Here is a 20,322-nt window from a genome sequence, read left to right on the forward strand (position 1 = left end):
AGGCTATAGCTAGGACACGGGACATTCCAACAGCCAATCACTTGACAGACCAATCAGAAGATTATCACCGCCAAGACTAAGGTCTTTACTAATGATAATAGCATATTACCGTCGATAATACAGAATCACGAAGTGAAAGGAGAAGTGGTACTAGTGATAACTATTGAAGAGGGACAGACTATTATATATATATAGCTAGCTAGTCACTCGTTATGGTGGACTCTGGGAGTTCGCCAGTGGTAATAATTATAATCACAGTACTCATACCAAGCATTGCTAATTACTGTAAGAGACAACTCTAGTGTTATTATAAACCCTTTGGCTTTACCGAATCCCTTAGACGACCCGCCTGCTCGTCACGCTCAATCTACCTCTATCTGGACCCTTTTAGAAGAAGTCTAAGTTGGGTTCGTCATATCTATCGGCAAGTTACATCAGTATATACTTGGCTATAAGAATAGATCACTAACAGAGATATAAAGTTCACGTCGAAGTTCTAGCAAGCGTTAATATAACGATTAGGCGTTAATAGCAAGCTATTAACGGCATATTACCTACAGACTGACAGATAAATAGAGCAACTAAACTAAGTTATTAAGCAATACCTCTACTCTTACATTAACTACTAGCAAAACGACTAGGTCATGCTATTACTAATAGCATAACTTGCTTATAATATAATGCTAACGGAAACGACTAAAGTTATACCGTTCTTTACGAACTATAGATATAAAGCAGACCTTAGGCAAGGACTAGAGGTTATAGTGCCGAGAGCAACAGTCAAAGCAGAACAAATGTACATACTATATGAAAAGCTTAAAAAGGAACTCGAGTTTGTCAAGACCAGAATAAAGAACTACTACGATAAATATAGGCTTGAGGGACCTTACCTAGAGAGGGGAGACAAAGTCTACCTAATTATACGAAATTTATAAACCAAACAACCAAGCACAAAGCTAGACTTTAAGAAGATCAGACCCTTTATTATCAAAGAACGAATTTCGACATCTAACTACTGACTATTGTTATCGTCATCTATACGACTATAGATAGATGTTTTTCATATTTTACTTCTTAAACTAGTACCGAAGAATGCCAAGGTTGCTATATATATCAAAGCAAAGGATGAAGAGGAAGAATAGGATATTAAAGAAATTCTAGATTTATATATTATTAACAAGGAACTATAGTATCTAGTTAAATAGCTTGATTTTAGACTAGAGGATAACTTATAGGAGCTAGTCAAGAACTTAAACTACCCTAAGAAATTAGAATAGTTCTACTAACAGAACCTAGATCGACTAAAGGAAAACCCGAGATAGAACCAAAGACGACGCCCTAGTCGACAGCATCAGCGGCATTATTAATCTCTGACGAGGGTATAACAGGCACCTCTTGCCGCTCTTGCCGCTTAACCACCTCTAACTCGTCTAAGGTCGACAGACTACGCGCTACCATATTGGCACCTTTTTCTACCAAAAACTCCTTCTACTGACGAAGACGCCGGAGCCATGTAAGCTTTTTAGATAACTCGTACTAAGCTTCTTTTAGATAGCATTAGAATTTATCTAGCTCAAGCTTGGTATAACGCTTAGTATCCTTAATATAATGCTACTCCTAGAGAATGCGATCTATTAGGACAAACATTAAGAATTATACTTAAAAAAAAAAAAAAAAAAGAGATAAGCTTATAGGAAGAAAGCAAGATGCCTAAGCCATTATAAGAACGACCTTAACAAATATAGGCCTTATAACACTTTATATATACGATTATTTTACAGACAAGACCTTATAATACGCACTAAGAGCAAGGCATAACAACAAAACCGTTCTTAGCAATGTTCTAAGCAAGGGAAGCATGGTAACATGTAGAATGCGACTTCCGTTTCTCTACTAGCATCTTGTTAATATAGCAACTATAACGTAGAAATAGGAAGAATGTAGTATTTATAAGCGAAGGGTGTTAGCACTATTTAAAACGGCCTAAGAGGGCTTTCAGGTCGAAAGCCTTAGAGGAGGGGCATCGTATCACGGATAAGCATATAGACGGCCTGGCAGGCTGTAGCTAGGACATAGGACATTCCGATAGCCAATCACTTAACGGACCAATCAGAAGATTATCACCGCTAAGACTAAGGTCTTCACTAGTAATAATAATATATTACTATTGACAATACGGAATCACGGAGTGAAAGGAGAAATGGTACTAGTGATAACTATTAAAGAGGGGCAGATAATTGTATATATATAGCTAGCTAGTTACTTATTGAGTAGACTCTAAGAGTTCACTAGTAGTAACAATTACAATTATAGTACTTATACCAAGTATTGCTAATTACTATAAGAGGTAACTCTAAGTGTTGTTATGAACCCTTTGGCTTTACCGAATCTCTTAGATGACCTGCCTGCTTGTCCTGCTTTACCTACCTCCGTCTGGACCCTTTTAGAAGAAGTCTGAGCTAGGTTCGTCACAAAGAGCAAGGTATAATGACAAAACCGTTCTTAGCAATGTTCTAAGCAAGGGAAGTACGGTAACGTATAGAATATGACTTCCATTTCTCTATCGGCATTTTGTCAATATAGCGACTATAATGCAGAAATAGGAAGAATATAGTACTTATAAGCAAAGGGTTGTTAGCGCTATTTGAAACAGCCTAAGAGGGCTTTTAGGTCAAAAGCCTTAAAGGAGGGGCATCGTATTATAGATAAGTATATAGATAGCCTGGCAGGCTATAGCTAGGACATAGGACATTCCGATAGCTAATTACTTAATAGACTAATTAGAAGATTATTACTACTAAGACTAAGGTCTTTACTAGTAATAATAATATATTACCGTCGATAACACGGAATTATAGAGTAAAAGGAGAAATGGTACTAGTAATAACTATTAAAGAAGGACAGATAATTGTATATATATAGCTAGCTAGTTACTTGTTATAGTGGACTCTAGGAGTTTACCAGTAATAGTAACCTATAATTACAGTACTTATACCAAGTATCGCTAACTACTATAAGAGATAACTCTAGTGTTGTTATAAACCTTTTAGCTTTACCGAATCCCTTAGACGACCTATACGCTTGTCCTGCCTGATTTACCTTCGTCTGAACCCTTTTAGAAGAAGTCTGAGCTGGGTTTGTCACATCTCTCCTTACCGCTCTTTTAAGCTATAGGAAGTGTTAGTATATAAGTTATCGAGAAGATTCTATACTTCTAAGAGACTCTAGGTTATATGTCGTTATTAATTAGGATTTCGGCTATTATAATAAGAGTACTAAGCTCTAAAAGTAGCTATCTTATACTATTAGCAAGCTCGATTTCTATCCTCTTATTTACTACCTAGGTTAATAAGATATATATAGTAATAGTATTAAGAAAGGTATAAAGTCCTTATATACCCTATACTTTTAGGATATTATATTAGATAGCTTGTTAAAAGGTAATATTAAAGTTATAAATCTAATATTATAGATTAACTCCTAAACGCTTAGCTATATTAAGACTAGTTATATATTATACTATAACTATTATATAGAGCGTTATAATAGATAGTATGAATATAGAGTAAAGTACCTAGATAATCCCCCTAATAAGGTTAATATCCTTCTTCCTATATGTTTTTATAGCTTTATAAAGTTTAGAATCTATAGTATATACTAGCTAATACTATAGCTATCCTATTTACTTACTAACATCCATAGTATATATAATATCTTTATAAAAAGAGTCTTATAGTTATATAAATTCGGTTATAATAACTATATTAAAAGGTATTAAATCTATAGGTATCAAAGGCAATAATCCTTCTATAAGTTACTCCTAGGAAGCTAGGATAAGGTTATCTTTAGCTTACTTATAGGTTAAGCACTATAGAACTTCTAAATCTAGCTTGTAATTACTATCAAGGTTAACAAATCCCTATATACCAGCAAATTTAGCCTATAACTATAGTTTAATATACTATAAGTTCTGGGAACTAGGCCCTATAAGGTATATAAAAGTCTTGACTAGGATCTCAGATATAATAGATAGATACATCATCAAAAGCATATTAAAGCAAGGTAAAAGAGTTTATAATAAAAGAAGCTATTATTAATATTAAAGATACGTCGGCAGAGGAGTAGTCAAGGCGCCAGGCTCATAACTGCCGAACGTAGTAATGAGCTTCCGGGAGCGTTAAAAGCAGTCTCTAGTAGGTAGCTATACGAAGGAAAGAGTGCCTTGTTAAAGCTATCTATAAAGGAGACAAAACGAGTGGTATTTATAGACAAAGGGACTGGCTAATACGTTAAACAGCCTTATACAGCTGTGGCAAACGCGTGGCTAATACGTTTAGAAGCTCTACAGCTTCCGACACGAAATCTATAAGCTCCCTGTGAAGGCGTTGGCGAAAGGGATCGTGATAAGCCTGGCTATGACACTCCAGTCGAGTCTCTGTCTACTTTGGTACCAAACCGAACATTCCCGCTGTCTATATTCCGTGAAAGAAGGAGTTCTGGCACAAGCCGGTGCGTCGGAGGATTATCGAGGGAGTTTAAAGGGCCCGGACGGTCAGACGAACCGCTAACAGCGGTGATATCTTGACGATAATTTACAAATCCTTGGAAGGCTAGCAGGCTTGCCCGATCAGTCGTGTGTATATCGGCGTGGAAGATTAGAGTTCATCGATAGTAAGTCTATACTACAGACGATCCATAAGCTCTCTAACGTGATCCTAGAAAACTACCTGACGTAAGTCCATTCGGGATCATGCAACGCGGTACTGACCTAATAGCACCGTGTTTCAGTGGCACTATCAAAACGCCATGAAGGACGCCATCGCTCAGGATGCTGGCTTAGGCTGTGGCACTGAGCCTCCCTGCTTAGATGTCCTGAATCATACTGGTCTCAAGTACAATGAGAATGCGCCAAATGGCGTGTCCGACGAAGTCATGCTCGCTATCGGTCTGGAGAGCGAGATCCGCCGTGTTCGGAAAGAACTTTCAGTGCTGGAAACCGAGATAGCAGCGAAGTGCGGCGAGGATTCGAAGGCAAATCAGACGGGATAGGAAGGAGCTTGTCAAGAAACGCGACGAGTTAGAGGCAGAAAGAAGCGGTAGCGTAATAAAGTGGTTCATATCCTTAGCAAAGATCACTTCGAGAAGCGGAACGAGTAAGAAGTCGACAGACGGTTGGTTATAAGGGATCTATCGACCCTAGCAGCCGCTATAGAAGGTCGTTTTCACTAACCCTAAGAGAAAGATCCTCGCCAACCACTCTCGATAATCTAGACGAGGACCCGCCGGAGGAAGGGATCGTGCGTTGGAAGGTCGACGTGATTAACGCCTGGGTTGGCTATAATACCTGGAGGATCGAGCCGAGGGGCCCCGTCCATTCCCAGCATCGAGACGGAGAGCGGTCCCAGTAGACGGAAATCCCATAGCTGACTTAAGCACGACACCGGGGAGTCTCTCATCATCTCGTAGGCCGTTGATCAATGAAACAGCAGGCGCGCTTGAAATCCCATTCCCCTGAAGTCACCCTCCACATCGCCTCCCTCTACAGGTAAGAGTTAATTAAATGGAGGAAACCTTATCTAGCAATAGTACGTTTTGTAGGCGACACCAACCTCTCAGTTCCTGGTCGAGACGCAGACTATTTTTTTCAATAGTTGAAAGCGACTTGGAAGACGTGGTTAGCTGGTCAGACAACACTCGTTCCTCATGGAGAAAACGAGCTTATCCACTTCAGCAAGGAAACGTGGCAGTCGAGCGATCAGCTGGGCGTCGCCCGCCTGCCTTGGCCAGAGAGAGAGGTACGAGCCTATGTCATGCTCATCCCGTCACAGCATATCGGAGTCTCAACTCAAGGACGCGCCATTGCGGCCAACTACGATTTTTCAGTCGGAGATATGGCCGATAGCAGTAGAGAATAATGCGAACATGACGGCGAGTTGGACTAGGGGAGCTACCGGCAGGGTTAGAGAAGTAGAATCATAATCGGAAGGGGAGAGATTCAAAGGTGTCAGAAGCGACCAAGCTTCTGGGGAATTAGCCACGAGCGATGCACGCCACTTTACATGCTTATCAGCGTACGGATCATCTCCTTTATCTATTTATATCGCTCTTTCTCTCCTTTATAGATAGCTTAACAAGGCACTCTTTTTGTTCCTTCCTTGCCACTACTCTTAACGCCTCCTATACGCTCATTCGAGCTCGTAACTGCGTTCGGCAAAAAGAGTAAGTTGAGGTAAAGTAGACGCCTGCGCCCGAGCAACCGAGAACGCGCCTTGAGCGATGTTAGGGATTCTGGGTTTGTCGACGGTTCGCTATAATAATGTTCTCCCGGAGCAACTTGGGAAACAACCAGCGCAGCTGGGGCGCCAAAAGGGACTATTTTCGGCGAAGGGTGTAGCAATTTGAGACTAGCCACAAGCATATAGGCACTTTATTGCGTCAAACGATGTTGCTATGTTCACATACAGGTACTCCACCCTCGCGAGATAGGCAGCGTGTTAACGCCTATTATTCCGTACAACCGATTATGAGCTGGGGGTTGGGTTTTCGGCCCCCTTCGCCCTCCACCCACAGAACGTCAGAGAATCCGGATGCGGCCAGCTTCGCCTTCCACACGGCCTCATTCGTTGTGCAATGGGTCCTATCGTCAGTAAAGAGCCACCATCCGTCCAGCAGGCCGAAGACAAGGTCTAGCCAATAGAGCCGAGTGGTGAACTCGACCAAGGCAAAGAAGCCACCGGGACGGACCAGGCGCCGCGCGTTGGTACAGGAGACGATAAGATCTTTGGTGGCGTGGATGCAGTTGGTCGATATGACGGCGTCAAACCGGTCTTGAAGATGACCGGGCGGTTCTTTCTCGATGTCGAGGACCAGATACTCGATGCTACCCGGGTGGAGGTCTTTGTATCTGGCCTTGGCAGCAGACAAGAAAGAGGCCGAGATGTCGGTGAAGACGTATCTGAAGGGGATCCCGGCTTCCACGAGCATGTCGAGGACGAACTGGGTTGTGCCACCCAGGCCGGCGCCGACCTCGAGTATCTCAACTGCGCGGTTCTGCTCACGGGATATCTTGGAGAAGACGGTCCTGAGAAGGGCGGCAAGCAGCTCGGAGGCGACGACGGACATGGGGGCGTTTGTGTAGAAGTCCTGCAGCAGGTCCTTGCTCTTGCCGAACAGGAGCTTGAGGGGGTCGGCCTCGCCCGAGAGGCATTCTGCGAACCGCGAGCCGGTGACGTGGAGGAGGCGGTGCGTGTTGGCGTGCAACGGGTGCTCCCGAATCAGCTTCTCGTAGATCACCTCGGCCGGGGTCGTGTCGACCGGGGTGCTCGTGCGGACGTAGCGATCGCCTCGGCGCTCCACTAGCCCGCCGATCTTGAGAATGTCAAAGATGGCCCCGCGCAGCACCCGGTGGTGCTTGGGCAAGACGCCGGGCGGGATCGACAGCGGGGTATTGGGCGCCATGCCGCTTAGCGGAGATCCCAGCCGGGCGAAGGACTCATTGACGTAGGCAAGGACGAGTCTCATTTGAGCCGGGTGCACATCTGACCAGAAATTGCTGGTTCCAGCTTCGTCCTCGACTTTCCCAAGCAGCTTTCCGATATCTGCAAATGCCGCCTGGACCAGTCCACCGTGGGGAGAGATCGACGAGCCAGATGGTGCTGTTTGACAAGGCAGGTAATTAGTTAGTTAGTCATGTGGAACCACTCCCCTGAATCAATCAAGAGTCAAAGAAGACTTGACGAACCGCTGATGGTAGTAGCTCCAAGCTTGTTGGCAATCTCAGCAACGCTGCTGCAGTCTCGAAAGAGCGAGGCGGGGAGTTCGATCCCGGTGCGCTCCCTTACTGTCTCGAGCACGTTCATCACCGCGAAGGGGTCCAGACACAGGTCGGCGAAGGGGACTTCGATGTCGGTGACATCAAATTTGCGTCCCGTCTCGCTCGAGATGGCGCTACATAGTACCTCGACGTGCTCCGCCGAGAGCCGGTTTTGTTGACTCGATGGATGGATCATGGTGGAATGTGGATGCAAGGACTAAGTGAGGTGGTTTCGCTGAAAGGAAGGGTGTTCAAGGTTGACTTGGGCCTGGAAATTGGGACATTGGGGGGCTTGGGGCGGCACTGGGACGAGTCCAGGCGTCAGAGCCATATTATGTATGGTTGGGGTTGTCCAAGGTTGTGTCTGCTCGATAGTGCAAAGGGCTCGTCCGAAGCTGAGCGACCATCTGGTACTCGTGTACGGACGTACTGTGTAAGGAGCCTGAGAGGGATGGTAAGTGGTCGTGCATGCAATGCCAACTGCCAATCGACTTCACAGGCAGTCGATTACACGAAGGTCAGCCAAACCGCCAACTGTTCCGCTTGTTGGCGCCTGGCCTGTAGTTGCCTAGCGGAAAACAACGGCCGGCCAACTATGCCTCCCACTTCCCGCTTTGTACTGTACCTCCTGAACGAATAGTGTGGATGCGACAGGGGTACGGGCCCACCCAAAGTACCGGTACCTCGTTCCATTTCTGCCCACCACCCGGTGTACACAGTACACGCAGAGGAACAGGGTTGCATTACACCCCTGTCACGGAGGTAAGCGGGATCCGGCGATCACCCCACCGCCGTGGGCGCTAGTCCTGCAGTGCCACAATAGTATACTATGTATGTATGTATGTACTGTACATACACAATACTGTGTTGTAGTGTACACTACTACTATAGTAGTAGGCTTCAAGTTTGGGGGGTTGGCGGATGAGAGGCGGACGCTATCAGCATGCCGAAAGTCCGTTATTCCGCGCTCCATACCTTCCATGGTACCGGGTAACGTGTATGCAATCATCCTTCGCCCACCCCTCCCTCTTTCCCCCTCCCCCATCCTACACGACCTCCACAATAATACCACCATGCCTCAAGGTAGCACCGCGAACCCGAATCTCGGTCGGTGTCCCTAGTGTAAAATGCCTGGTCCATCGAACATTCCTACACTAGAACCATGCAGATTATTTTCTTACGGTCCCACGAGCCCTCGAACACGACTCTTGAGCGGCCAGTTGTTCTCCCGAGGCTGACGTGGGCCCGCTGCCATCTGACGCCACTATCACGGCTCGTCTTCGCGAGGCCCAGGGGGATGGTCCCATCTCCGAGCCGGTAGTGGACCAGCTAAGACACGAGTTTGCGACAAGCTGAGCTGAGCCTGGCTGGTGTCCAGTCCGGGATGGAAGACGTGTCGGGCATCAAAAGGGCCCTCGAAGGACGACCCGGACTGGCTCAGACAGGTCCATCACTTACCAGACACCCGCAGCCGTCGAAGTGAGGGCAGCCCAACATGGCTAGGACATCTCTCTGGCTGCTGCTATGCGCCTGTCTTTCTCAAGTCTCTTGGGCCGCCACGGTCCGGAAGAGCTTGCGTCTCACTTGGGGCGAAGGCGCTCCGAATGGACGGTCAAGGGAGATGATCTTCATCAATGGCCAGTTCCCGGGGCCGAACCTCATCTTTGACGAGGACGACGATGTTGAGGTATGTGTTTTGCACGGCACCGCTGCAACCGTGATATATCTCCACGTGTATTCATTTATGCTGAACACCTTGAACGACAGATTACAGTGCACAATGACATGCCCCGGAATGCAACCGTTCACTGGCACGGGATCGCGTAAGCATGCATTCCCACTCCCGCCCGCACTTGGTAACCCCAAGCAGTTCTTGTCTCAGTTCGCTAACAACGGAACGCTCACCACAGCCAAACGGGCACTCCATGGTCTGATGGTGTCATCGGACTCTCTCAGAGACCCATTCTGCCGGGCGAGTCTTTCGTCTACCGCTTCAAGGCCTCTCCCCCCGGAACGCACTGGTACCATTCTCACGAACGCATGTCGCTCGAGGATGGTCTTTACGGGGCAATTTTTGTCAGGTTCGTCTGCCTGCCGGTAGTAATACCCTCTGCAGCAAACTGTTAGTGCTGACGGATCGATCCATCCCTCTCAGGCCAAAGCAAAATCTCAAGGGACTGTGGTCCCAAATCAGCAATGACACCAAGGACATCAAGGCTATGGAGAAGGCCGCACGCAATCCAAAGCTCATGGTCCTGTCAGAGTGGACAAGCTTCACTTCTGAGGCATGGTGGAAAGCCGTCCAGGAATCGGGCCTGTTAATCTTGTGAGTTTGATCCCTGCCCTATTACCGCTAGCGGCCTTCTCAGATCGCCACAGCAACAGTCGTCGACTGACGCGGGGAAAAACCCTCCTCACAGCTGCGTCGATAGCATCCTGTTGAACGGCCAGGGAGAGGCCTACTGCCCGCCTCACGAATTCCTCATCAACCAGACAAATCCCGGCCCCAAGATGACCAGTTTTCCCGACCAGAACGTCACCGACAAAGGGTAAGGTGGCCCAAGTTTGCTTGAACTTAAAAAGCATTGGGCGCACTAAACTGATCAATGTTGTTACAGCTGCTTCCCCTTAACAGCGCCGGGAATCCAGGGACCATGGGTACATAACTCGAGCGACATCACCAAGGTTCCCAACCATCTCCAATGGGGATGCATCCCGTCGAGCGGAAGCAACTACACGCTCGAGGTTGATCCCGCCGACGGGTGGGTCAGCCTGAATTTCATCGCGACGCAGTCCAATAAGCAAGTCGATTTCTCCATCGACGAGCACACAATGTGGCTCTACGAGGTTGACGGAGCCTACGTGGAGCCGCGAGAGTTCGTCGCCGCCGCCATCAGCTCGGGCGAGCGCTTCTCCGTCATGGTGAAGCTCGACAAGACCCCCGCCCGCTACACCATCCGCCTGCCCGACTCGGGCGCGACCCAGGTCCTCTCGGGCTTCGCCGAGATGGTGTACAAGGGCGCCGAGCACAGCACCAGGCAGTCGATCCCGTACGTTACCTACGGCGGCATGAGCGCGCTCCCCATCACCGACACCATGAGCTACACCCCGTACGACCTCTCATCCGACACGATGACGCCGTGGCCGCCGGTCGCGCCGGCACCGGTGGCGGACGAGGAGTTCCTCCTGGTGATGGGTCGCGCGGGGTCCACGATCAAGTACACCATGAACGCCAAATACCTCTACCCTCCCGACTTCAAGGCGGACCGGCCCATGCTCTTCTACCCGAACGACACGCTGGGGACGGAGGACGAGAACCTGGTGATCCGGACCAAGAACGGGTCCTGGGTCGACCTGATCCTGCAGGTCGCCTCGCTGCCCGGCGACGAGATGGCCTTCCAGCACGTCATGCACAAGCACGGCAGCAAGACGTGGAGGATCGGCAGCGGCGTGGGGCCGTGGAAGTACAGCAGCGTGGCCGAGGCGATCGACGCGGAGCCCGAGAGCTTCAACCTGGTCAACCCGGGATACCGGGACACCTGGATGACCGTCTTTGCCACCGAGCCGACGGGCGGATACTGGACCGTCTACCGCTACCAGGTGACCGATCCGGGCCCGTGGTTGTTCCACTGCCACTTTGAGCTGCACATGATGGGAGGCATGTCCATGGCCATCCTGGACGGCGTTGACGCGTGGCCCGAGGTGCCGCCCGAGTACCGATTGACCAAGCCGTCTTCTAACAACCCGTGGAAGAACATCTTGGAGTGGCTCCGCGACTTGCTCGACCGTCTTAAAGGAGGCCGCCATTCCAAGGCCTGACCGTATCCAGGGAAAGGGGGGGAATTATTTTTTTGTAGCATTAACTAATTTGGGAAGAGCGTGCGTCCGGCTGCGTAGGACACAACGGGCACTGCCATGGGGTGTAGAAAGAAATTCTTTTGTTCTTGTTGCCGATGAGAAAGGAAAGAGGGAACGAGAATCAGGAGACTAACACTCTTTCTTGTGTTCGGACGCCAATGTTACCTCCCTCAGGTAGATAGATAATCCGATCCGTGTTTTCCCCTCCTACTGCCAAAGCAATTGCCGCATACTTGAACGGTGCATATCTTACTTGGTTACACGGAAAGGTAATAGTAGTATGCGATGCTACCGTCAGCCCTGAAATGGGCTGGCTGCTTTCAATTTTGTCAGATGTCACGGCCGGTGTGTGTTTATCGGAAGTCACGTGGCAGTTCGAGGCGCGCCCGCCGGTGAATGCCCTCGGGGCCGAAAACCCCTGTGTGACGAAGCTTAACCTTATTTGGCTCAGTCAAAAGTCAAAGCACAACTATGCACTTTTGGGTTAGTCTCTCTGTACACAGTAGACCGCTTCTCTGCAAGTGCACTACTTGATACACAGTCCACCAGAGTTCAGTCAGGCGGGCAATAATGGCAGGAGCGGCTAAGATTTTGACAGTTCAGCTTGGAGAGCGGATGTGGAAACGATCTTCGTGTGGAAGGAAGAGAGGCCCAACTGGGCGAACCCTGCAAGAGGATCTGCGTTGGCTGCAGCCAGCCTCAATTGTGGGGGCAGGGATCACGAGATATATGTAACTGAAAACATATTAGGTAATACCTAAGCAATGAGAACGAAGCCTGCATGATACTTTGAAATTGTTACTTTTTGAATTTGTTACTCTGACTTCTCTGTGAACGCCATCCACAATCTTCAAATATCAAATTTCTCAGCCTCCATAACGGAATAGAAACATTCGTAGTTAATTCTCATCCACACGTCTTGTGTTCAATATATCTCACATACTAAGGTACCCATGGTCAATCGATTTTTGTATTCTTCAACCCGTTGAGGTGTTTTTTTTTTTGAGTTCTCCAACACACCTCCGACGGGAAAGGTTACGTGGTACAGGGTACAGAGGAGGGTGATGAATTTTTCCCAAGACAACCACTTCCTTTTTCCCTTTCAGATATCTTCAAGGACTAGTTAGGAGAAATGGAATGCCTCGGCTCTTTGAAAGTTGAAGCTTCCAGCATGAGCTCTTAAAGCACATACGGAATCAGGGTGAAGCGGGTCTTCTTCTTGTAATCGGCCCACATTTGCCCGTACTAACAAAAAAGACAAAGTCAACATCATGATACTGGTTGTAAAATTTGCAAGGGGTTAGTTTGATTAATAAGTGCTTGTTACGTACTCGCTTCGAACAGTATTCGTCCAGCGCCGGGACAGCGCGGTTCGAAAAGTCCCAGGTAAAGAAGGTGGCGATGAGCAGGCCGGCCGTGATGCCGCTCGTGGCCACGGCGAGGCCGGCCCGCCAGATGGTGAAGGCGGCATAGTTGGGGTGGCGGACGACGGCGAAGAGGCCGCCGGTGTACGGCTTGCCCTTGTTTCTCTTGTCCGTCTTGAAGCGCTTGCGGTCGATCTCGCAGGCGCACTCGAGGCCGATGCCGAGGACGAAGAGGGAGAAGCCGGCCAGCAGATAGGGGTTCGACAGCGTCTCGCCGGACGGGTGCGAGGTGGCCGAGGTGGCGGCGCAGAGGAAGAGGAAGTTGTTGAGCGTGTCGAAGAAGATGTTGTCGAGGCCCACGATGATGGCGCCCGGCAGGGTCCAGGCCTCCTCGGCGACGCGCAGGACGAACCAGAAGTGCTTGGCGGCGGCCAGGACGTTCATCAGGAGCAGGACCAGTCGGAAGCCCGAGAGGCCGAGGTCGTCGATGAGTCCGACGCCCGTCTCGGCCGCCGCGGCGGTCGGAATGACGGCGCCCCGGAGCAGGCGGATGACATATGAGCCGTAGCCCTGGGAGAGGACCAGGTACTGCCAGCAGCAGTCGACCGCTCTCAGGCCAAGGTACAGCGACGTGTTGAAAGGCGAGGACGACTTGTTGCCTCGCGGCACAAAGTCCTTGCTCTTGAGGTCGGCTTTGGTGACCGTCACCTCCTTGACTTCTTCCGACATGGTCTTTGTTTCAGACATGGCTGCTCAGTCTTGGTTTGGGGGAAGGGGAGGCGAAACTTGACAAGAATCAAGAGAATATGATGGGGCAGTAGGGAACGATGAAGGTGACTCGAACGATCACAAAGAAGGGGGCTGTGGGAGAGTACGAGGTTTCGTTGCTTGCTCGAGTCAAGCTTGGCAAGGAGGTGCCTACACCTCGCTCTTATGTGAAGAGATATCTCCTCGGATAAGTAGCGCCGAGGAGGTTCATCATGACAACTTTTGGACCCAACCATCTCGCCGATTCCCTCCCCCCCTCTTTTTTTTTTTTTTTTTTTCTCTCGCCATTCTGCCATGACATTTCTGACCGTGGATCCCAAATGGTAACCCTGTAATGCATGCAGCTCGCGAATGCTACTCGGCCCCTCAGCCTCATGTCGGGTGTCGTACATACAGTGCACTGCAACGGCGATGAGCAACATTCCGCACGGGAAGCTGTTGGATTCCATTCTATGCATTCAACTTACCCTCTCGCGTAGTAGCGCCACGCCGCACCATAGTGCGCAGAGGTACTCGGTACATGTATGTATGTAGTGTATGTAGGTATGTACACTACGGATGTACAGTACATACATACAAGCTCCAACACTCCCCGCTCGTCAGAACCTGCTTACCGCCGGGGGAAGTTCAATACACTACCTACTCGGTACCTTACATTGTAGGTTAGCCTGTTTTGCTGTTCAGCTCGCTTAGTGTTCCGTTTGGCACACACCCCCGGTCAGGCAAAAACACGACAGCGCTCTCAAAAAAAGCAAAACTGGGGCTGAGTCATACGATTGACTCTCCTCTCTCCGAAGATCATCCCGTCTGGATGCAACATAACCTTAACAGGTGGGGATAGCAAGCGTTGCCAAGGGAATTAGTGACGTTGCATTGTTTCAGGCCCCGCCACACACTTGCTTATCGTATAATACGACTCCTCATCTACGATGTGACGGTAGTAATCTAGACATGGAGTAGATTACGTGCAAGTCAGCGTTCATGTACATGTACATGAGACGAATCCTGGGCATAGGACGAAATCTGTTCCGTTCTGACGGTTCGTGTGCACCCTAGCCCCGAATCGGTACCGGAGCTTCGTCGTGCATCTCGAACCCCAAATCACTACCGGAGTTTCTTCGTCTGCCTAAACTAGAACATTGTGGCATGGAGTGCGAAGCCACCCGTCAGCCAATGATATCTGTTGGGGCCAATGATTGGGAACGTCCCGTTCCTGCCTGCCTCTCTTCCCACTGCCCCCCTCCCCCCCCCACCCTCCTTTTTCCCGCTTCCGCTTCCCGCCAGCCCATCCTGCGGCTTTAGTTAGTGTAGTGTCTAAAAGCGTCCCTTACACTGGCTCCGAAATGCGACCGAACGAGGATCCGACATTTAAGCCAGGCCGTCGCCAAGCCTCAACGTGGAAGGGTTTTCCCGCTTCTTCAGACTTCGTTGTTGAACCTAAGCTCTACGCGCCAAGCCACTATCAGTGCAAGAAGGAGGCGCGGCCCTCTTATCCCGCACCCACTCGGTCGCCGCCAGTCAGCACCACATCGTTGCATCGTTCGATTGGTTTTCGCACACAATGCCTAGTCCGACGCACAACAGCGCTCACACGGAGACGAACATATCGATCGAGTTCGGAGGTGTTGCTCCACAGAGTCAAGGTCAAACGCTTGCTATGCCGCGCGAGTCCACCGAGCAACGCATTGGATCTAGCTCCGCGGCCCCCCTCACGACTGCCAATGGCGAGAAGGACAAGGAGGAAGCAGCCGGGGAGGTGAAGGAGGCTGAGGATGAGAGCAAGTACCCCGGCCCTGCTGCCATGGCGGTTGTCATGGTGGCTCTGTCGTTTGCCATGTTCCTGGTTTCCCTGGTACGTACCTTCACTCGAATATGTTCCTGTTTTTCCACCTTCGCTCTCGCTTCCTTTCTTCCCTAACTCTACCCGTGACCCCCCTTGTCGGTTCCCAATCACCCGGGCCATTGTTGCACCGCACTTACACTTGCGCCCTTCGCCTCCCCCTCTCTATCTTCCCGCCAATGGCACCCTCCAATTTAACCTGCAAGCGGTCGGATCTCGTTTTTTTTTTTTTTTTTTTTTTTTTTTTTGAGGAGGCTGAATGTTTGACATGATCCGAGCCGAGCCTAGAAAGCGAAGACAAAAAAAAAGCTGATGCAGGGTTAACAACTGTGAATCCGGCAGGACCGAACCATCGTCTCGACGGCCGTCCCGGTCATTACCGATGAATTCCACTCGTCGGACGACATTGGGTGGTACGCGAGCGCGTACCAGCTCACGGCCTGCGCCCTGCAGCTACCCCTTGGTCGCTTCTACAGGTTCTACCCGCCAAGATGGGTCTACATGGCGCTCGTGCTCATCTTCGTGGTCGGGTCCGCCATTGGCGCGGGCGCCATGAACTCCACCACCATCATCGTCGGCCGCGCCGTCCAGGGCCTCGGCCTCGGGGGGGTCCTGACCGGCTCTATCATTCTGGTCACCGAGAACGCCCCGCTCCGGAAGCGCCCCATCTTCTTCGGCGTCCTGATGGCCTGCATGAACATCGGCGCCATCATCGGACCGCTGATTGGCGGCGCCCTGACGAGCAATGCGAGCTGGCGGTGGTGTTTCCTCGTCAACATACCCATCGGCCTGGCCGTCATCGTCATCCTCTTCTTCTTCGTCAAGTCGACCCCGAGCAAGGACCACGACAGGCCCTGGGCCGATAAGCTCAAGCACCTCGACCCCCTGGGCGCCGCCCTCATCCTCCCGTGCGTCGTCTGCCTCGTCTTGGCCCTGCAATGGGCCGGGTCAGCCTACAGCTGGGACAGCTGGCGCATCATCCTCCTGTGGGTCCTCGGCGGCCTGCTTGCCGTCGCCTTCGCCGTCGCGCAGATAACCAGGCCCGAGGTGGCCACCATCCCCCCGCGCGTGGCCGCCCAGCGGACCGTCGCGGCCTCGTTCTGGTACCAGACCCTGACGGGCGGAGTCATGATGGTCGTCACCTACTGGCTGCCCGTCTGGTTCCAGGCCATCCAGGGCGTCAGCCCCGTCGAGTCGGGGACCAGGACCATCGCCATGGTCCTGTCGCAGGCCCTCGGGTCCATCATGGGCGGCGGGCTCGCCCAGCTGATCGGCTTCCCCTCCCCGGTCATGATGGCGGGCAGCACCTTAGCCGCCGTAGGCTCCGGCATGCTGACGACCTTGTCGGTCCGCGAGCCGTCGGCCCACTGGATCGGCTACCAGATCCTCGTCGGCCTCGGGCTCGGCTTCGGGACGCAGCAGGCCTCGCTCGCCGTGCAGACCGTCCTGGCGGACGAGGACATACCGTCCGGCATCTCCCTCATCTTCTTCGGCATGCAGCTCGGCGGTTCCGTCTTCGTCTGCATCGCCCAGAACCTCTTCAACCAGCGCTTCGTCCGCCTCCTGACGCGTGCCGCCATCCCCGCTGTCGACGACCCTTCTGCCCTCCTCTCGGCGTCGGGGGCCACGCGCATCACGGACGTGGTCGAGAACGAGGCGGACCGCGCGAGGCTGCTCGACGTCTACAATGAGGCCCTGACCTCGACTTTCTACGTGTCGGTCGCGGCCGCAGGGGCTGCATTTATCGGGGCGTCCTTGGTGCAGTGGAAATCTGTCAGGGGATACAAACCCCGGATGCATTAAGGAAGGGAGAGTGTGAGTGTGTGAGTGTGAAGTGAGACAATGTGAAGTGAGACAATGTGAAGTGAGACAAGTTGGCGACTCTCTCGTCCGATGGAGCAGGCCGGGCCCTTCGAACTGCTCCCAAAGTTGCTTCAGCACGCTGCACCAAACTGGTGCTATGAGGTTGTTGATTTTTTTTTTTTTTAAAAAAAAAAGTCGTTTATGGATTTTTCTCAGGCAGAACCCGTGTTTTACTTGTAATAAAGTAAGGGTACTCGTTGTACCGACATCTCTGCTCCTGAAGTAGTAAATTAGTGTAAACTTGACCATCATACGTAGGTAATCAACGTCTAATTAATTAAATCGAACTCGAATCACCAAATACGAAGACTAATTGTTTCTTGTTATTTCCTTCTTGCCAAACAACGTTTCCATTCATGCGCCTGTTCGTTCGTATTTCTGTCTCTCTCCCTACAAATATTATCTTTCCGCCCCCAATATGACAAAAGACTCTAGGAAGAGCCTGGCCAACCCAGCTATTCAGAGATAATATCAATACGCGCTACTATCCCTTGGCCTCCTCTCCCCCATTAGCGACGACGATGTCTGCGCCGGCGGTGGGCCCAACGAGCTGGCCGTCCTTCATGAGCGGGGTGAACCAGCCGATCATCATCTGGGACCGGCGTGTGTCGGCAAACTTCTCGTGGTCCGGGCCGATCGTCTGCTTGAAGTAGGGGTCGGCCTTCATGCGCACGAAGCACTCGATGCTCGGGAAGACGATCTGCACGCAGCAGTCGTAGGGGGCCACGTTGGCAAACTGGGGGTCGTAAAGCTGTGCCATCTGGTCTGGGGACTCGGGCGTCGTGTGCGTCTATTAATTAGTTTTGAAAGTCAGCGTGCGAGGTCTGACTTTCTTTTTTTTTCCTTACTGTTTATTTCTTTTTTTTTTTTTGACAATCCTTCTTTTTTTTATCTCCCTTCCCTTTCTCTCTCTCTCTCTCTCTCTTACACGGCGCTGCTCTCACTTACCATGCTCCATTGCAAGAAACCATATTTCTTCATCAGACCGGCGACGAGCGGCGCGTGCACGTTGACCATGTAGTTGCGGTACTCCTCAGAGCTGATGCCGGGCTTCTTGTAACCCAGGATGTTGAGGCAGAGCAGCTTCTGATCCGAGGAGGCCATGATGGCTAGGGGTAAGGTAGCTTGGAAGGTTTGTTTGAGGCGGGACGTAGGAAACGCTAAGGAAAGAGTAGTGTGGTAGCGGTGATGGTGCACGTAGGACAGACACAGAGGAAAGGAAGAACAAGTCGACAACCAGTAGTACAGTGGGATATCGTGAAAGGGAAGAGACGCGGTCAACGAGGGCGCTTAGGTTCTCGTCACTTGATACTTGATTAAGTTTTTTTTTTTTTTTTTTTTTTTGGGGGGGGGGGGGGTTACGAGTTACCGTAGTGTCACATGCGAGGACCATCCCCTAGGGAACTAAGCCGCGCTCGGATGAGACTCGGATCCTTTCCTCCACGTCGACTCAAGCTTTGATCGGTCGTCTCGGCGCCGTCTTGTCTTGTGCCGAGCAAATGCTTACCTTAGCCAAGAGATCGTCTCTTCGTGTCTTACCCCGTGCCGAGCAATGCTTACCCGTGCCTGGCCAATAGCGGAGGTTAATGGTGTGACGGGAGCAGGAGGGGCTGGGGTCGCTAGCGCGTACAAGGAAGGTAGATCGCGATGCAACGCCACATTTAAAAAAGATCCGTGTGCCTGAGCATGTACAGGTACAAGTAAATGTACAGATACCTGTACAATAAAGTACTCGTATAGTTGCACTCGGCTCACCCCAGGATCCCTGCAATCCCCCGTTGCAACGATGAGGCTCCAATTCATTTACACTACACAACGTAGTATCCATGTGTTTTGCTGCTTGTGTTTGAGTGAATCTAGAACATGTCCCTCGCTTTCTTTTGCTGTTGTTGGTGAATTGAGATCAAGTTCAAAGGGCGCACAGGTCAAAACACTAGATTCTCAAAATAACCCATTGCCAAAAAAAGGGAGTGGGTGATGGGAGAGCCCCACGCTAGCGAACGTACAAGAAGTGTGGGAGAGCGGATAAGAGAAGTGATCTTCGTTTGACTAGTGTACTGTGTATTGCTGCTGGCGATGTCGGTAGAAGGCAGCTGAACTGAACCATCGCCCTGTACACTACATACTGTAGAGCACTGTAGAGCAGGTGAATCGCTGCAGCCCTGTGCGGCTGGAGCCCGGACCCAACCATAATTAGTGTACGAAGTGAATTGTGCGGAAAAAAAGGTAATTACAGCACCTCTCTGCCTTGGCTAAATTATTCAATGTGGCTTTCGTATTTTCTTCCTATCCGCGCTTTCCCTGGTCTCACAATGGCAGTGGCTGATTTGATTGCTCACTATCCCATAGCGAAGGTAGGTACCTGATCGACAAAGTAACACAGTTGACGGTGGCTGAGCGGCCAGGCTCGCTGTCAGCAAACGGTCAAGCTCCAACGTATGTTGACAGGGCATGAAAGTGTGGCTAGCAGCACAGTAGTAATGTTGAGCCCACGTCCCTTGCTCCCGTCTCTGTCTTCTATTCTTGGACATGCCCCCCGACTAATTACACTACCTGGCTGCATCGGACCATCGTCTGGAGCTAGTGAAGTGAGATAATTAGACTCAACATACACGAGGCCGTGCCCTCGCACCCCCTGCCTGCCTAGTATCCCACGGGGTATCGGATCCTCAGCTGATGGATGTACTGTAATTACCTTCCAAAGCAGGTATTCCTATTGACCGATGGAGACTTTGACTTGTGGAGCATGTAGCTTAGCCTTGCCGCGGTAGCTCGCTGATACCGAGCAGCAAGGGCCAACTAGGGGTTAATTTTCT

General features: G+C 50.6%; 6 protein-coding genes across 6 annotated transcripts; 3 read left to right on the top strand and 3 right to left on the bottom strand.

Moving 5' to 3' along the window:
- Positions 1-4,415: 4,415 nt before the first annotated feature.
- On the top strand, positions 4,416-5,049 carry MYCTH_90577 (uncharacterized protein; the record flags this gene model as incomplete). Its single annotated transcript, XM_003666380.1, has 4 exons — positions 4,416-4,509; positions 4,618-4,671; positions 4,720-4,732; positions 4,776-5,049. The coding sequence occupies 4 exons, from the start codon at positions 4,416-4,418 to the stop codon at positions 5,047-5,049; spliced, it is 435 nt and encodes a 144-aa protein (XP_003666428.1).
- A 1,351-nt stretch (positions 5,050-6,400) lies between these two features.
- Positions 6,401-8,090, bottom strand: MYCTH_61442 (polyketide synthase-like protein). Its single transcript, XM_003666381.1, has 2 exons — positions 7,742-8,090; positions 6,401-7,655 (listed from the first exon to the last, which is right to left on the bottom strand). The coding sequence occupies exons 1-2, from the start codon at positions 8,007-8,009 to the stop codon at positions 6,505-6,507; spliced, it is 1,419 nt and encodes a 472-aa protein (XP_003666429.1). The 5' UTR covers positions 8,010-8,090; the 3' UTR covers positions 6,401-6,504.
- A 1,189-nt stretch (positions 8,091-9,279) lies between these two features.
- Positions 9,280-11,886, top strand: MYCTH_75296 (multicopper oxidase). The gene is made up of 6 exons (XM_003666382.1): positions 9,280-9,500; positions 9,581-9,636; positions 9,724-9,894; positions 9,969-10,139; positions 10,234-10,362; positions 10,432-11,886. Exons 1-6 carry the CDS (start codon positions 9,309-9,311, stop codon positions 11,630-11,632), a joined length of 1,920 nt encoding a protein of 639 aa, XP_003666430.1. The 5' UTR covers positions 9,280-9,308; the 3' UTR covers positions 11,633-11,886.
- A 664-nt stretch (positions 11,887-12,550) lies between these two features.
- On the bottom strand, positions 12,551-13,910 carry MYCTH_113600 (ERG4/ERG24 ergosterol biosynthesis-like protein). The gene is made up of 2 exons (XM_003666383.1): positions 13,003-13,910; positions 12,551-12,916 (listed from the first exon to the last, which is right to left on the bottom strand). The coding sequence occupies exons 1-2, from the start codon at positions 13,780-13,782 to the stop codon at positions 12,851-12,853; spliced, it is 846 nt and encodes a 281-aa protein (XP_003666431.1). The 5' UTR covers positions 13,783-13,910; the 3' UTR covers positions 12,551-12,850.
- Positions 13,911-15,138: 1,228 nt separating this feature from the next.
- On the top strand, positions 15,139-17,614 carry MYCTH_2311112 (uncharacterized protein). The gene is made up of 2 exons (XM_003666384.1): positions 15,139-15,655; positions 15,986-17,614. Exons 1-2 carry the CDS (start codon positions 15,365-15,367, stop codon positions 17,444-17,446), a joined length of 1,752 nt encoding a protein of 583 aa, XP_003666432.1. The 5' UTR covers positions 15,139-15,364; the 3' UTR covers positions 17,447-17,614.
- Positions 17,615-17,990: 376 nt separating this feature from the next.
- On the bottom strand, positions 17,991-18,610 carry MYCTH_2069815 (uncharacterized protein; the record flags this gene model as incomplete). The annotated part of the gene is made up of 2 exons (XM_003666385.1): positions 17,991-18,242; positions 18,455-18,610. 2 exons carry the CDS (start codon positions 18,608-18,610, stop codon positions 17,991-17,993), a joined length of 408 nt encoding a protein of 135 aa, XP_003666433.1.
- Positions 18,611-20,322: the final 1,712 nt, after the last annotated feature.

This window comes from Thermothelomyces thermophilus, chromosome 6 (genome assembly GCF_000226095.1).
Source record: "Thermothelomyces thermophilus ATCC 42464 chromosome 6, complete sequence".
Taxonomy (NCBI): Eukaryota; Fungi; Ascomycota; class Sordariomycetes; order Sordariales; family Chaetomiaceae; genus Thermothelomyces; species Thermothelomyces thermophilus.

Excerpts from the sequence above, each read along its gene's own strand:
- MYCTH_2311112 (XM_003666384.1), top strand. The coding sequence starts at position 15,365 with ATGCCTAGTCCGACGCACAACAGCGCTCACACGGAGACGAACATATCG. Across the intron at positions 15,656-15,985 it reads CCATGTTCCTGGTTTCCCTG|GACCGAACCATCGTCTCGAC; the intron begins GTACGTACCTTC and ends TGAATCCGGCAG.
- MYCTH_61442 (XM_003666381.1), bottom strand. The coding sequence starts at position 8,009 with ATGATCCATCCATCGAGTCAACAAAACCGGCTCTCGGCGGAGCACGTC. Across the intron at positions 7,656-7,741 it reads TGGAGCTACTACCATCAGCG|CACCATCTGGCTCGTCGATC; the intron begins GTTCGTCAAGTC and ends CTTGTCAAACAG.
- MYCTH_75296 (XM_003666382.1), top strand. The coding sequence starts at position 9,309 with ATGGCTAGGACATCTCTCTGGCTGCTGCTATGCGCCTGTCTTTCTCAA. Across the intron at positions 9,501-9,580 it reads ACGAGGACGACGATGTTGAG|ATTACAGTGCACAATGACAT; the intron begins GTATGTGTTTTG and ends CTTGAACGACAG. Across the intron at positions 10,363-10,431 it reads CAGAACGTCACCGACAAAGG|CTGCTTCCCCTTAACAGCGC; the intron begins GTAAGGTGGCCC and ends ATGTTGTTACAG.
- MYCTH_113600 (XM_003666383.1), bottom strand. The coding sequence starts at position 13,782 with ATGTCTGAAACAAAGACCATGTCGGAAGAAGTCAAGGAGGTGACGGTC. Across the intron at positions 12,917-13,002 it reads ACGAATACTGTTCGAAGCGA|TACGGGCAAATGTGGGCCGA; the intron begins GTACGTAACAAG and ends CTTTTTTGTTAG.